The sequence below is a fragment of the Falco punctatus genome, assembly GCF_963210335.1.
Source record: "Falco punctatus genome assembly, chromosome: 11".
In the NCBI taxonomy this organism is placed as follows: Eukaryota; Metazoa; Chordata; class Aves; order Falconiformes; family Falconidae; genus Falco; species Falco punctatus.
Genome location: NC_137591.1, coordinates 9,388,225 through 9,405,511, shown reverse-complemented (window position 1 = coordinate 9,405,511; position 17,287 = coordinate 9,388,225). Strand labels below are relative to the sequence as shown.

The 17,287-nt window shown below is 45.3% G+C and overlaps 1 protein-coding gene across 2 annotated transcripts in view; it reads right to left on the bottom strand.

Moving 5' to 3' along the window:
- Window positions 1-2,428: 2,428 nt before the first annotated feature.
- The window catches only part of LOC308071758 (cytosolic carboxypeptidase 6-like), a 247,023-nt gene continuing 232,164 nt past the window's right edge, over window positions 2,429-17,287 (bottom strand). For both annotated transcript variants that reach the window (XM_080407682.1, XM_080407681.1), the window contains one exon: window positions 2,429-16,079. In XM_080407682.1, coding sequence (XP_080263808.1) covers window positions 15,959-16,079 — 121 coding nt within the window. In that variant the 3' untranslated portion in view covers window positions 2,429-15,958. The remainder of the gene's footprint in view (window positions 16,080-17,287) is intronic.

Sequence of the window (17,287 nt, the reverse complement as noted above, 5' to 3'; positions counted from 1 at the left end):
CTGGGACGTGGCCCCTTAAGAGCAATAATTATTTAGGTTATTTATGGTAATAAAAAATTGAAAATAGGAATTCTTCCTCAGAATGTGACTATTTATTCTTTTACATATTGCCTAACAGCCAATTACCCTATTAAGGCAACGTTTTGTTGCTAAAGACATTAATTGAAATGTAAATTAAATGTAAATCAGCTAATTAAATTGATCTGTAATGAACTTGTCATGCAGGCCTTTGAGATCAGATGCATTTTGCTAATAAACAAGTGTTATAGTGGTGCCATTGCTCACTGGAGTTAAGGTTGTTTAACGTGTTGTGTCGATAGCACTCTCCTTCCCCAAATTCAAAGGTCTGGATTGTGTCATTGGAGCTCAGAATGAAGCTGGCACTGGGAGTTTCCAGATTTGTTCCCTTCAATTATTTCCTGATCAACTTCATTGCAAGGCAGGGTGTTCCCCTAATGGTGAGTGCTGCGCATCCTGCCGGGGTGCAGTCCAAGCTCTGGCTCTTCCTTCTGCTCCTCAGAAATGATAAAGCACTTTGTAAAACCCCTCACCAAGTCTGCTGCTGCTGTGTCAGGTGGCTTCTGGAGGGGTTAGTGTTATTTCTCTCTCCGTGCGCTGTGGCCAGTTCAGTAAGGGCAGTCAACCCTCATGGCAGCGGGTGGACATTCCTGAAATACAAAGAAATAGAATGAGGAATGAAGCAATCGGGATTTGCTTGGCGATCGTGTTGACAACATACAAGGTAAACATCAAAGCCGACATCATCAAGTCAATACAGCAGCAGGAGAATGAGCCAGAATAACATTCTGTGCCGTCCGTAACACGTGAGTAACCTTAATCATCAGTGTGTTGGCTTGTGTCAAACTGTAAATTAAAGGGAAAGAATATGAAGCTCTCAGTTCTCCCATGAAATGATCAGTTTTCATGCAGCTTCATTTTGAGCCAGACCTACTAAAATTTCTGGCATAAATTCAGGTCCTGTGTTGAAGATATCTTGGAGGATAGAGGTCTCTCCCCTGCCAGGTACATGGACAAAACTCATTGCCTACAATCATGCGAAAGTAAGGTAAACGTCACGTATTTTGCATTTGAAAAACCTCAGGTCAGCATCTTATAAAATCCATTGCCCGCTTCCATTCAAATAACGCAGACATTTTGTGTGTGCTGTCATAAAGCTCAAGCAAATGTGACAAAAAGGGCCGTGCAACCGAGAGAATAGAAATGCGGTTTGCAATTGTGAAAATGCTTTTGCATAAAGTTTTCCTGGATCCATTGAGCCATAGTTGCACCTGAGCATTCATACATAATTGTTCTGTCTTGAATAAATCTGGTGCTGCATTTATAACTTCCCCTACCCAGAGACCCTTCCACCCTGCAATCCTTTGGGGCCTGGGGGTATTTAATAAACATGTCAACCACCACTCTTCTTGAGCTTGAATGCAGCATCTTGTTTTTTCCTACTGAAGAACACTCCAGTTTGAAGTTTACAGAGCAATTAAGGACCCTCATGGGGCCCCTGATATGTAGAGATTGTCAGCATATGTAGATCAGTAATTGTCAAGTTTCTCCCAAAGGCCTGAGAGCTCTTAGTCAAATTCCAGAGATCATCAAGTATTCAGCTTTCAGTGGGCTTTGTCATACACAACACAGTGGCATAATTCAACTGCAGTGCTTCTTTTCTAATAAACTTTTGGATCCGGCTATGTTTCTATTAATTTCTTTTAATTAGCTATGATCGCAAAATAAAAGTGAACATCAATCTAAAGCTGTAAGTTGGCTGCTTCCAAAAAGACACCCTGGGAATAGCTTTCTCTTCTAAACTGTTGGGGTTTGGGGACCACACTTACTGCCGTGACTGGGGAAGGCCCAAGGGAGGACGGAACCCAGCAGACCGAAGGCACAAACCGTTGACTCCTTTTCGGCTGAAGCGGGCACAGGTGATTGAATGATGCTATCGTCTTGAACTATGTCTTCATCCACCTGTTGGCTTGGACTGTGGCTCAAATTTTAGTCTTGTTATTCACTAGTTTTGGTGTCTTTGAACATTCATCTAGATAGAAACAAAAAACAAAACCAAAAAATATTTACTTTAGAAATCAGAGGAAATTAGTATAAGGACCCCCACAACCCAGGCTGATGCTGTAATGGCTGTCTCCAACATCCCCCAGTGCTGAGCCCTCTGCCCCCACGCTGGGCAATCAAATATGCACCTGAATTTAATATTCATGTGCTTGAGTGTTGAAGAGGAGTTGTGCTGGCCTGCTTTGTATCTTGCATGGTTCAACCCTTGAAGATCAAATCACTGCTGTATTAAATATAGTGGTATTCCCTGGAAGCCACGGTGTAGCAAAAGCAACTGGATGAAGCTTTTGTGCACTTAGGACTGGCCTGTGCGTGTTCCGCCAGCTGGGTCCTCTGCTGTGGTTCCCAGGGTTTGGAAGGTACAAAGTGTTGGTCATTGGCCTGCATCCATCGTTTGAGTCCTGCTCCATCAGTGTCTTCCTGTGGACAAAGCAAGGAGTATGTTGTTACGTATCATGTAACTATGGCAAGGAGTAAGTTGTTACAAATCTCTGTGGATTTTCTGACCTACAATTTGAGATTTTCAAAGCCACATGTGGGATCTGAAAGTTTGATTCCCAAGAAAATAAAGAAGAATTTGGCTTGGAAATTGTGAAGGCAGCTTTAATAATCTTCATTACAGCGTGTTATGTAAAAGAGCTAAATTATTACTCACACTTCCTAGGTGTAGCAGAGGACAGTCTATCTGTGCTTAAGGACTGACAGAAATCTTGTTTCTGTTCAAACTGCCCGTGCACACACCTGTGTGCAGTTGCACGAACACTCGGACATGCATGCCCAAGTGAGCAATTCTTTTCTCAGACTGTGCTGGCGAGTAAGACCCCAAGAAACCCTGAAAGCCTTTGTGCATCCAGGCAGAAGCTCTTTATTACCTCCATCACTGGACTTGCATAGCACTTCTTCCTCTGTAAATCCCATCTTATTTGTCACAACTTATGCGCATCTTCAGTGCTGGAATAGTGGCAGCTCTGAAGACAGATCATTCGCTAGCCCCGGAAAAGCCAGAGGAAACATCCAACACAAAGGATGACCTGAAGGCAGCAGGTAATTTCACAGTGGTTTTCTGCAGTCTCAGGCTGCAAAGCTCTGTCATTTTGCCTCCAAATCTCTAAAGTGCTCAAGCCCCTTTGCGGGCTAAATCCTCATTTCACCAAAATCACTTAAATTCTCCCCATCACTTAGTAACACCTATCGGTGAAGGGGCTTTTCTCCACTTGGCGCTCTGCGTATGGCAGAATGTAATGCTGCTTTCTTTTCAGAGGTCAGTTTTTATGCTAGGGTATGAAAACTGGATCCAAGCAGCATGAACAAAGTTGGGCTTTAAGTAGCCCAGGAGGAGAATCTCAAGAGTCCCGATGAGAAGAAGAAAAAAAATCCTCACATTCTTCCTTGATGATATGTCTCAAAATTATTAATTTTTCTTGTCCTGTATCATATCTTAGGGCAAGCTGCTTTTCCCGACTGAATTGCAACGTGGTGTTTGGTTCAGTGGGTTTAACTGAAGCGTGGCTATCTGGAAAAGGCAGTGTTATCTGTAATAAAGTAACTCCTTCAAATTTACTTTCTTGATGTTATACTTTGGTTGGGCTGCCAGAGTCTTAATGCTGGAAAAGTATCTGTCACCCAGGGCCCTCATTTTAAAGGACTGTATGTTTTTATGGGCTGGATGGCGTCATGTGCCTGCAGTGATTTTGTCAATGTATTCCTGCGAGCGAGCCAGCCTGAGCTGCGTGCTAATTTCCCATCTCCTCTTCACTGACGACAGACCCTGGCTAAACGAGATTTCAGTTTTGCTCACTGGACTCTTCTTTCCCTGCCCTCCCTGAGCTATATTTTCTAAGCACCAATTGCACTTCAAAATTAAAGATGAAATTTAAAGATTAGGGACTGCAGGTTTTTTTTTTTTTTTTCCAAAGGCATTCTGATGTCTCATACTCATTGATTGAGTTAGGTATCTAAATCATCCAGAGCAATCTGTCCCCCATCCCAAATTACGTGGTGTAAAAGGCCAATTTGACTTTTTAAATGCTCTCCATTTTAATCGCCTGCTGTGCAATTAATACAATGTGTAATAAACAAATTGTACGAGGCGTGTTTGGGGCACTTGTGGGGCAATGCAATGGATCCCACCGACTGCTGTGAATATAAATGCCAGAAATATCAAATATCATGTGCACCAGTCTTAGTCCCAGTCAATTCTAATTGCTTTAGCGGTCTGACTCCAAATTCAGATGTACCGTGGTGTGGCTGAGGTCAAGATACAGTACATGATTCTTATCTTAATACCACTTTAGTACTGTAAAGGTCAAACTGAGCATCATCCAAGGAGAGGAGGCAAGGGTTCTGTTAATTATTCTTTTCTCCACTCCTTGAACAAAGGGATGAAGATTGTGTCTCTGCTGAAAAGCATTCTGCCGTACTGCATATTTAAGTTAAAAAACAAGGAAGAACAGAGGAGCCATTCCTGCAATAATCCTTAAATGAGCCTTCTTGAGCTCTACCTGAAATCTTACAGCACTTGCTCTGCCAATCTTTCAAGCTACAGCTGTACCAGTCAGAGGCCAGGGAGTGCAGCGTTCCCCATCCAGGCAGGGGTAGCTCCCAGTGCTGACCATTAAGAAAATCCAGCTTTGTCTATTGAGTAACAAATTCAGAAAACATTAAATCCCTACGTTCATTTGTAGACAGACATTCCTGCTGTCGGAGGAATCACTGACTCAGTGGGGCACGAGCCTGGAGCCGCCCTTTTCCACTGGCTTATGACTGTCTTGTGTGAACGGCTGTAAAGCACCTCCAAACAGGGATGTTCCCTCTATGCCAGTGGTAGCCTTTTGTTCCCTGTTTTGCCTTGGTTTTAATAACTCTTAGGTAGAGACACCGTAAATCTGGGTTCAGAGCTGGTTTTAGTTGAACTCAGCTCACTGTTCTACTGACTGTTATATGCTGTTACCATTAACTGCATCCATTTCCCAGTTACCTTCCAAAGACCACACGCATGAGACATTCTTTTGTTCCTTCTCTGAAGGCAGTAAGCAAAGTCATTGCTAAAACCAGTGTGATCCCTATCCATAGCCATTCTACTCATTTCGTTTTCTGATCTCTAAAGTGTTAACTGCTGAAAGCAGGAACATGAAAACCCACCATAGTGAGAGCTGATTAAAATTCAGCCCACTGTATCACCCATAAATATGAAATAAAGAATACATGGCTGTGATTAATCATCCATAAATGGCCGTTGCCTGCTTCCTCTATTCCATACAAACACAATACCCGTATTTATTCAGCTCACCCAAAGAGTAAAAAGCAGATCATTCCTATTTGTCAGGATCTGGGATTTAAGCAAGTACTTAAAAGTGAGGGCTCTGTGCTTGTGTATCTGTGGACATGCACGCACATCTGCTCTTCTGTCTGATTTTCAATATTCATGAGAAAAATCCAAACATTATTGGTTTTTTTCAAGGTGTACTTGTCAATAGATCAAAATGCATTGAGATGCAAAATCACAGCAATGTGAGCTTCAGTTAAGGAATTTTTATGATATTAGAAACATCAATCTCTAAGGATTGGTAATAATAGTACTATTAAGAAAGAATGTTTGTGTTGTTATGCGTTGCAATGTGGCCAAATCTGAGAGCTACAGTAGAAGCACTGGAAAAAACAAAACAAAACGAAACGTGATACACAGAAACCAGACCTGTAGTTTGAAGCACTGGTGGGTAAAGACTGTGTACACCAGTTGTGAATGTGCCTTCGTTAAAGCACCAGCTTGCTTGTTTGTGGTTCAGCTCAGCTCACCGGAGCGGAGCTGCCTGTGCCATTGTCTCCCTGGCAAAGCACAGAAGCATTTCTCTTTTGCTGTGGTTTACAGTCCAAGGGCTGCATCCATGGATAGACTGCTGCATCCAGCGCCTTCAGCCTCTGCTGTCACTTGGGTGCTGGGTACACCAGGCTTCTCTCCAAAATACTGCCTGCACAGGCATCGCAGCGCTGGTCCAGGAACAGGCGGTGACATTCAGGAAATTTGGTCCCTCTTCCCCTGTCTTCCTGGATGTCTTTAAGCAAATCAGTTGTTTTCTGACTGCCCCAGTTCCCCTCACTGTTAAAAAGGGATGACGAACTACAAACCTCATTAAAGGCATTGCAGATTAAGGAGTGAAAAATCCCGCAAAAGAGCTAAATACTGGTATTATTACACTGCTTGCTGCAAAATGACCAGTAAAACTGTCAGAAACAGGTAAAAGAAACAGGAAACAGACTCAAAGAATGGATGATGTTGGAAAGAATCTTGAGATCATCTTGTCCATCTCCTCTGCTCGGGCATGGTCAGCTAGACCAGGATGCCCAGGGCTATGGCCAGCTGGATTTTGAATGTCTGCAGGGATGAAGACTCCAACGCCTCTCTGGGCACCCTGTTTCACTGTTTGACCACCTCCACAGTTAAAAACTGTTTTCTTGTGTTCAGATGGAATTTCATCTATTTGTTTTAATTTGTGCCCGTTCTCTCTTGTGTAACGTGTGGTCCTTGTACACCCTGGAGCAGCCAGCGAGCCACAGATGGGGGCTGCATGTGACTAGATTTGATCTGAATTAGTCCGGTCACCTTTGAAACCCTAGCATTACCTTTTCCCTGCGATCTCCCTCAATGCAAAATTTGGCTACTTTTGCTTGGAGACCAGTATCAGCTTGTTGAACCAGTGGATTAACAGCCTCACATTTCCTGGACATGCTCTGGCACCATCCTAGGGCCCAACACTCCTCAGAAGTTAGCAGAGATTGCCTAGCAATAGGGAGCCTTCCCCGGGCCAGCCTGCCGAACTGTAAAACACAGTGATTACCACGGCCGCTGCCACCAAAAGACAGCTCTCTCAGTTAAAAAAATAAAGCTCATGCCTAAAGATGTTATCATGCATAATTCAGGGAAGAAATCCATACTGTATTTAAAAGATTACATCTTATCATCCAGGGTACTTATTAGCTTGATGATTTAAAAGTACACGGGGATAGAGTCTTCCCTGCTATCCTGCACTGGCATCAGTGCAGCTGTGCTGATGAATGCCTGGCCTCGTGGCTTCGTCTGGGACTGAACTGCTTTTCTGATGCCAGAACTGGGCCAGGCAGGGTTGGGATGCCCCCGATCCATGGTGAGCAGCCCTGCCCCTGCCTGGGTGCGTGGTCCCTGTGGGTTACGCCATCTGATGCCTGTGGCTACACCAGGGACCGCTTCTTTCTTCCTGTTAGGTTTGGTTAAGTTTATGGCAGGCAGTAACAAGGGGTTAGTGGCGTTTAGCTCCGCTGATTAATCCCCTCTCCAGAAACACACAGCACTCACATCTTCCCGACAGCACAAGAAAATGCTCTGGGGCAGCCAGGGGCTGTGTATGTTGGATGTGCTTCTCCTTCTCAAGTATGAGAAGGCTAGCCTGCACCACTGCTGATACGTGTGCTTCTGATCATTATTATTGTTTGTATTTAACTTGCCTGTAGCTGTTCGCCCAGAGGACTCAAAATAACAAAGGATTTTGGCCTATATGCATTTAAGAGTAAGGGATTAAAAACACGTCTGAGCGTTACTTCTACCCCCAGGCATCCCCTCCACATCACGCAGGCATGCACGCAGGACAGTGGCCACAGATGCGCTGATATACTCATGTTAAATAAGCCGCAATATGCATCTCTTTGTCCCTCTCAGTTGTGTATATGGTCAAGTCCAATGTTTTGAAACTACAGCCTGGAGTACAAACATGTTTTTATACAAACTGTAGGTGTTTGGACACTGAAATGGTGAGGAGCCAAATTCAGGAAAATTTACCCTGGACAGCACTAGTTGCTCTGATGGCCCTTGATGATTTCCAGATACATGCCCTTCCCAGAACATGCCTTCCCTTTAACCTGGCACGTTCCATGCTGCATGCCACCCTAGTTCAAAACAGGGCTTAGGTTTCCACCTCTGGCCTCACACTATGCGGACTGCCACCATTTTTCTAAATCAATGAAAATTAGAGATTTCTTTTTTTTTCTTTCAATCCATACACGGGCTGCTCTCTATCCACTTACAGATTTGAAATTTATAGCTTAAATTGTTTTAAAATGGCATTGGTTCCAGGAAACAGTTTCATTCAAATACCACATGCCTCAGGTTGTAAGGTGAACTTGGCTGTGACCATTTTTTTTTGCACCATCATACTATCCCTATTATGTCTTGCACCTCCACTGTGTCAGGAGGCAGGACAGTTGGCGTTCATGCAGAACTGCTCCAGGTAACCATCTTTGTACCTATCTGCGATGCAAAAATGAAGCACACTCTTCTTAGCTTTTTGTTAATGGGCTACATGTATATAATAAGTGTGAAATTCTGATGAAGTTGAGCAAGGAAGCTTAGGAAATCTTAATTTGTCATCAAAGGTATCTGGAGGTTGTCCTGGGCAAACAAGATTAACCCCAGAAGGTGGCATCTACACTGATTATAGCAAGTGGCATGGGGGTTTCTGAGGTTCTGCTCCCTGTGGTTTTGCACACAGCCTCTGTCATCTCACAGATCCCCAACATATTATGGGCTTGGAACTAACCAATAACCTGGGGACTGTGATGTTTACAGCCATTTCAGTCAAAATCCTCAGATGAATGGTTTCGGAGTTTCCAGGATGGCTGAACAGCAGCTTGGTTCGGCAAGAGGATATACTGAACATGCAGTGTGAGTGTGACAGAAAAGGAAGTATTTTGCAAAAATACTTCTCCCCATTTTTTCAAGGTTAAGAAGTATGAAATGTCTGCATTTAACAGCCATTATTAGTTGCAGTTTACTCTGCCAACACTGCCGTGTGAGCATCTCTGATGATTTAGCCAAGCACCCACTGCCATCGCTCAGCTGGCTGCTGTGGCTCAGCTGTGGAGTTGCATTCACTTCCCTCGCTGGCTCTCGACCCTCTCCTGTCCTGCTTCAACTCACTTCAGCTGCCCAAGTCTTGGGCCACCATGTCAGAAATGGGCGTTTCCTCACGCGGAAGAAAGGTATCTATAGCAACATCAGTATGAGGCAGTAATATATCGAGGGGTTTTGCATGGTAGAGATGAATCACAGAAATAAATACTCCTCACCTTATCCTAAATCTTGCAACATCCAGTCCATAGAAGAGCTGAGAGCTGCATTCAAGATTTCTAGGGTGAAGTCCTGGCTTTATTCAGAAGAATAGCAAAACTGCTCTTCACCTAAAAGGCCCAAAGGTTTCACCCAACCCCTCACTGCTGAACCACGAGCTCTGCATGAGCCACTCCCATGCTAAAGGCACTTCCAGACTCTAACTGGTTTCCTGAGCTGAAGTTAAACCGTGCTTCTCCATCTTTTTTTCTCTGCTCTTCCTCCTACCTCTTAGTCAAGCCCCCCTGGACATGCCATGCATTTTCCACTTGATGACTCAGGATCAGCTGCTCAAACTCTTTGGGAGTGTGACAGGGCTGCGACGGACCAACCGAGGGGGAAAAGAAATCTGCCTTAGGGGACAAAGAAATAAAAGTATGAAGTCCAACGTGGATTTGCCAGAAAACAGTTTCCCCACCAAGAGCACGCTGCCTCCCTGCAGGACTGCACTCTGCATTCAGCACTGCAAACACCAGTGGCCTCAGCATTTCTGGCAGCACAGCTCTGTGAAGGGGCATCTTGCAACTGCCTCACACAACATGGGTAACACTTAGGACCTAAAAAAATTACACCTCTAAAAATGCATTAATCCAGCCTTAAAATGGGTCATAAATGCTACAGAACAAGCCTCATGAATCTTAGTGGTACACATACAGAGCAAAACAAAAAAACCCCACCTGCACCTAGCACCGAAGGGAAATGTGTACAAATCCTCAGGATTTGTGCAGCCTGCTTTGGCTGAAAGTACCAGGGGTAACAGCCCTAAATGTGCAAAATGAGCGGGGGACTCTTTATACTCAGTATAATTTTATGTATGTAACGGGGGATCACAGTAGGATATTGGCTCCCCAATGACTGTGAGAAAGACTTTGTCCCCAATGGCATAACTTGCTCTGGTACTTTTTTCTTCCAAATACTAGCTGGTAAAAAATCTTCCTTCATATACCCAGGCTATTGATACTGCAGCTTAAGTTAGAGTCGGATGGTTTCTGTTCCCACTGCTTCCAGACAGTAAATGTCAAGCCTTTCTGGAAAAGCAGCAGTTTTGTATTCTGTAAAACATTTTCAATGATAAACAACTTTTAATGAACAACTTCATGAAAAAAAAACCCAAATCCAAAGGACTTTGATTTCGAAGTTCTGTTATGTACTGTGCACATCAGTACTCGTGCTGTCAGCTTCCCCTGTGTCCCTGTGTTCCTTCCACAGGAGGATTCAAACCCCTCCAGACTCACTCTCTCGAAAGCTTATCTTCCTTCCACGTGTGCTAGTCTGCCATGGAGAGGTGCACGAAACGTGAAATCAGTCCCAGCTCCCGGCATTGACCAGCTATGACACCCCCAGACAGCCACGCTGCTGCAGTGCCGTTATGTCAGGTGCCCTGGGATCTCTGCTCAGAACTGCCGGGTGGGGAGGAACATGAGGCATGAGAGGTGCTCCTCCATGTCCGGGCACAACCATGGAAGGATCTACAGTGTCTGGTCTGATCCCAAATCCCCTCATGCACCACCACAAGTCCAGTCCATCGCACACTTACCTCCCGAGAGCAGGTGAGACGACGGCTGGCCAGCTCTGTGGGGTCCGGAGCGCGTGGCCCCGGGGAGCCTGGCAGCACCCTGGCTGCACCTACAGGGTGGCACTGAGGCAGCCAGCAGGCTGCGGCCATCCTCCCCCTCCGAACGGTGCGTGCAGGCTGCACGGACGGACACGGACAGGCTGCACCTGGCCGTGGCTGCAGCAGCGATATCAGTGCTCATCTTCCTCGTAGCCCTGGGCTTGCTGTGACCCAGTGAAGTTGCTCTCTGCTATTAAACCATGGCTATGGACCACTGAATGCTGATACTAAAGCACAGGGAAAAACTTAATCAACTCTTGCAAAGTGCTTTGAAATCTTTTTCTGCACAAGGACAGAGAGACGTTAAGGGGACAGAAATCAGTTCCTTTGCAAGCTGTGTCAAATATTTTTAGCAACTTCCATTACAAAAGGAAATGCAGTGAGCTCTGCTTATGAATTGTTACCATCCAGCACCGTGCCTCTGGCTGCTGAGGAAACTGGTTTAACTTATTTTTATGTGAAAAGAGGTAGATAGACACAAACACACACACACACACACATATATAATCTAGGAGGCAGAGAGAGAATCTGTATCTGCATTTGCGATATCTTCCTGCGCCAGGTAAGGAAAGCATCTTTTTCCTTTTAACCGGGTGCTGTACCTACGTTGTTTCCTTGCAGTCTATCTTTAGGTTATAGCAGTTCACAAGGTTTTTTCAGCAGATGTGTTATTCAATTACTTCAGGGCTTTTCCATTTGTAATATTATGAAGCAATGATAGCCAGCAGACTTCACCTGTCTTTTAGAGATAGCCAGCCTGGTAATTTTAACTCTGCCCATTTTATCCACACCAGTAAATCTCATAACATGGTTATAGAGAGATTCCAATTTTTGTAGAACCTTCTCCTGGGAATTCCTGTATACAATATTGCCATAGTCTGTAATGGACATAACCTGTGATTGGATTAATGTTTCCCTAGTGAAGAAGTCAAAGCATTTCATGTTCCTATAACTGGTTTGCAGCTCTGCAGTAAAGGACTTTGGTGTGGCAGAGAAAATAATTGCAAACGCAGCCCCAATCAGAATATATAATCCCCTCACAGCGAGGGTCCAATTCAGCGCAGTTAGATGGCCTGCACAGGGGCTTGTAGCAGGATTTTCTTGTCAGGAGAGCAGAATGCACAGAAAACGAAGTTAATTTCAGCATTTTAAAATTCATCAGCCAGTCCTGTACAAAGGGAGTTAAATACGTTGCCACGGCTCCAAGGGAGGGCCCTGCAGCTCCCCTAGCAGAGAGTGGAAACAGGCAGGGCAGTGCAATGGGGCTCCGGTCTCCCCACAAGAAGAGCCCTCCACTTGTGCTCAGATAAACATGTGCTGTTGTTCTTAAGAGTAAACACCGTTCTGTCAAATTAAACACCCAGTTTTGGATCCATATTGGCCTCTGAACATTTCAAAATCCCTGGTGTTACCTTACCTTGGGCCTGACACAAGCAACTAGTAAAGAGTTACTGTTGAGTGTACAACGTGCGTTACTTACGTCTGAGATGCAGATCATCTCCAGGAAGAAAAGGCTCATGCCAGGCCAGAAGTTGGCTCTTAGGCAGGATCTGCCTGCTCAGGTGGAAGAGAACTTCAGCACTCGTGGGAGGAAAGTGAACTAGAGGCTGGGAGCAAAAGGTCTCATGTTTTCAGCTCCCATCATAGTCTCCCCAAGAATTTGTGAAATGGCACATGCACACCACGCACACTCTGCCATGCCAGCATGCCAGCCCTCGCCATGCAAGCCAGCAAAGGCCCCACCGTGAAAGGCTTAGGCTTCCATCCCCAGCTGTCAGGGAAAGCTTTCAAGAAACATGGTTTATTGGTGAGCCTTGAAAGCAGAGGTGGGTCTATGAAGAAAGCACAATAGAGTCCGCTCTGCCTGTTGGATTCAGAAGAGACATGATTGGGATCTTAGAGTGGAAAAAATGGGTAGGGGCAGCTGCGGCTGTGGGTGGACCAGGAGGTGCCAGAGACAAACAGAGAGGAGTGAAATTGAAGGCAAGAGCAAAGAGTTTGAACATGACGTGCTGGAACAAGGTTTGGGAGGGTGGGCTCCGGAACGGGCGTGCTGCCCGACTGAGGAGCAAGGCAGATGCTCTTGGCAGATAACCTTATGCTCAGATGCTACAGTATTGCTAGGCAGGTGAAGAGGATGGGAAGAAGGTTACCAGCATGGGAGTTGACAAATGGGATGTCATCATTTCCCATATGGGTAACTGTCTCCAATCTGTCCTTTCTGTCCAACTAAAAGTTTGGGATATCTCAGCAGAAAGGAAGCATCTCTGGCAGAGGCGAGCAGTCTACATCAGGTCTATACCAAGACCTGGAAGTTGCAGGCTGTGGGGAAGATACAAATAGCAGGAGACAAGTAAGAAGTGGAGACAGCAATTTCCAGGAAGATCTGGTTATTAAATGTAAACTTCAAAGACTGACTTTTACAAGTCAGATAGCAGGAGCCTCTGACAACTGATAACAGGGCAGCACAAGGGCTTCCCAGAATCCGCTGGTCCGCATCTTGGTTTTGAAGTGACTGGTGGGCCTGTGAGGAGGAAGGAATGAAAATGAAACAACACACTCATTCCACAGCTGCTTTTATCACTTTATTCATACTTCTAGAGTAGACTCTTTAGCAGCTAAGCAAATACCTGAAACTCTCTCATTAAATAAATATATATATATATTATAATTCAAAAAGAAATAATGAGGAATTCTGCAAGTGTTTTTCCAATGAATATGCAGAAGGACCATTATCACCCCAGTAAACCAGCTTTGAAAGTCTTCCACTAAAACCCTATAAAACCCAACGATAGTCATAAATTAGCACTAGATTAATTCAAAGAAGAACTTATCCCCCCTCTGCATACCTTCTAATCCATATTTCCAAGAGGTCATTTTAATTATCACACTGTCACTGCTATTCATTACTCTGCTTTTGGAGACAGAGAGCCAGCCCTGTGCCTTTTGCATGCTTTGGAATTCATCATATGAAGGCATTTTATTCTCCCTAAAAACATGCACAGTTTAACCCCCTCACCTTGAAATACTGACAGTAACAGGTTTGCTTGGTGTTTTAAATCATTTTCCTTCCAGTGGGATAGCTCTTTCTTGTTTTCAGCCATGTTCCCGTTATCAGAGAGAAGGTAACTAACGAAAGCCCAGCTAACAGGTGGCTAACGCACAGACACAATCAGCTCAAGTTTTGTCAGATCCTGAGTAGCTTGTCCTTTTTCGGAGGCATGCAAAGCCAAATTTTTGTCCTGACTTGTACCTGCTAACTCGTTCTGGCTGCAGTAATGATCACTGGATGGAAACCCATGTGCCAGTGGCTCCCAGGATGTTTGTTGTGACCGGGCTTCAGAAGTGCATGTGAGGTCCCAAGACACAGAATGCAGACCTCAGCCGTGACCATGCTTGCTTTGTGTTTACTCATGTGGAATGGAGCTCAGGGACCTCACACAGAACTCCCTTCTATCCATCGAGATATGGATATGGGAACTGTACTCAAAGACAGGTGAGCATGTGTGAGGGCCCACTAGCTACCTGGCCGCATGAATGCAACCCAAGCTGCTTTCAGTTCTTCCTAGGATCACACCTCGGTGTGGTGTTGGTCATGCTTGGGCCTTGCAGCTGGGTCTCCATTGCTGGGAAATCAGGGAGTACTTTCACAAGGGACAGTAAATATAAATTACCTGGAAGGTCAATTTTAGCCTATAGTTCTCAGTTTTTATCATACCTTTTAATTTATCCCCAGGATGCATTCTTCTCACGTAACAGGCCAGCATGAGGACCCAGCTGAATCTAACTCCGTTCCTAGATCATAGTGCTCAAGTCCTGGGAAAAAGAGGAGCAACCAGCCTAGCTCTTCTACTAGTAAATGGAGTGCCTGGGGTTACTACACCTTCAGGGCCACCCCACACCAAGAGGAGCTCATTCAGTCTTGTTTCACCTGTCTTTCTTCACCCTCAGTCTGGTTCCTCCTTTCCCTCTCTTATCCACTGGATCTTGGTGCCTTCTCTCCTCCAAGCTGCCGTTGCAGCCCAACATCTAGCAGAAGACAGTAAAGAGAAGCTGTTTTGCAAAGCTTCTAATAGGTTGGCAAGGGGGTCTTCTCACCCTTCCCATCCACTGGGAGACACTTGGACTCCCCTCAGGTTCACCCTCTTTTACCAGTTTGAGACCCACTGGCCTCATGCTTCACATCCACATCACTGGCAGATGTTTCAATCAGTCGCACAACACAGGAGACAAGACCTAGTGATGGTGGCTTCGAGGAGGGATTTCACATGCTGCTCATGTAATGGGAAGGTGGTGAGGTTTTAATTGAGATTTCTTACAATAGTGGCACAACACTGTTTGTTCATCCCTTTCATCACTACCCCCATCTCACACTGCCTCAGTCATACATCAGTTGGCAAGCCCAGTCTTTCTAGAACCCAACCATTTTTTGTTGGAAAACCATGATTCCTGCCTGTTAGGCAGGTCGTGCAGTGAGTTTCATGCCTGCAGCCTGACAGTAACATTTCTCATATGACCCCTTTACTTGAATGATCTGATAGAAGAGCAAAAAACCTAACCATGCAGCAGATGATAAACGGCACACAGAGGAGCACCTGCCTGACTCCCAGAAGCTATTTATCAGGCTCTCTTAATGCAAGCTAACAGGGCTAGCACATGCAATTGGCATAAGAGCTTCTGAGCCTGACACTAAAAGGGGACACATCACATGGTGCAGCAAGGGAGCCAGGACTCCCTCGTTAGCTCATTGTATGGATTACCCCTTTAAAGAGAGAGAGAGCGAGTCTGGTGGAGGAAGGGGAGGCTTTCTCATTTTAACAAATGGCTTTTCAGCCACCGCAAATGATTTCTGTAAATCTATTGGGTCACTCTTTTTTTCCCAGAGATGAAGAAGGGGGAAAAAAAAAAAAAAAAAAAAAAAGCCCTGAAATTGATTTACCATCTATAAATAAAAAAGAATCAATGGTAAAATTTCCAGCTAATTTCCATCTCGCTCTTCCTCCTTTGGACTATCTGTTATCTTAGAAATACTTGTCTGGGGAAAAAAGAGAAACATCATCGGTTCCAGACCGCGACGTGCTCCTGCGCCTCTCCCCACAGACCAGCCTTTCTCTTTTCTCTTCTCATCACGTGGAGAGAGACTGGTCCTTCAGATGTGCCTGGCTCCTCTTCTCGGGCTTGCCGCCAGCATGGCTGTTCCCTTGGCCCCGCTGGGTAGTGCATTTATAAAGTGGCAATTTTTCCTTCCTGTCAAAGGAAAAGAGAGAGAGGACAGGTATTGCAAAACACTGAGGTGCTTCAGCAGCAGGTAAGCCATGTGTAAAGTCTCACAGTGAAGTGCATCTGTAAGGAAGGCTTTGGCAGCTTGAGACAAATTAGAGTTGGTTAAAGACCAGCTGGTCCCATCCTCCTCTGGCCAGAGCAGAGTTAGTCCTTCCAGAAGACTTCAAGGGCTTTCGCTAGCTCTGAGCTTTCCAAGAGAAGGGCCCCACTGCTTGCCTTCGGGTAATGCACATATTACTGTTTACTCCTCACTGCGGCTCCCACGCGCCTGAAACATTTCTACTTCATTTCTGCTCATTAACAGTCCTTGTATCACTGTGAGTATTTCCTTCTGGGGCATAGGTCGTTCACAGGACAGCTGGGTTCATGGGTCTGCTCAGCACTGGTGCTTCCAACACCCAGACCAGTGCCTTCAAAGAGCCTGACGTGATGCTGTTATTTCACCATGCCCATTAACTCCAGTTATCTAACAGTCATGCAAAACTTTAGTTGTCATTACAGTTTGGAACATGGCGTTGCCAGCGCACCTTTCTGGCTATAGGCCTAGCAGAACAGTGGGAGTTTAACCGCCGGCCTCCGAAGGAGCAGAGTTACGCTAGAGACGAAGCACTTCTGCAGTGATGCCCCAGGAATTCACAGGCCAAGAGCTGAGCTCCTCACACCTCAGCACCACAGAAGCAGCTCCTCGTTTTCCCACAGTTTGCCTGGGGGAACCAGACCTACTTTGTAACACTTTGGTTCCTGATAAGTCTCACTACTTGTTTCCAAGACAAAGTGCTGCCAGCTGTGTTTACAATGTGTATGATAAATGTTCGCTACTTTAAGGAAAAGTAAATCTCTATCCTTTATTATCAGTTAATTCTGTAACATTTCTGTTCCATTTACTTGTATAGCCTCTTTGCTTGAGGCCTTAATTAAAATCCTTCATCTTGCAGCCCAGTGCTCTCGCTGCCTCTCCTCCCTCTGGGCCCTGACACACGTGTTTCACAGAAGACAAGCACAAGTGACCATACAGCCTCAGCCCTGGCCTGTCTAGCCCAGGCCTGGGAAGAAGATGGCACAACTTACACCATTGTGCCCAGAGACCTTGCTTTGACGAGGGGCTGAATGACAAGAGGTGTGGGACCTGCAGCACCATCCCTAGCTCAGGAGACTCAGCCAGCACCGGGCCA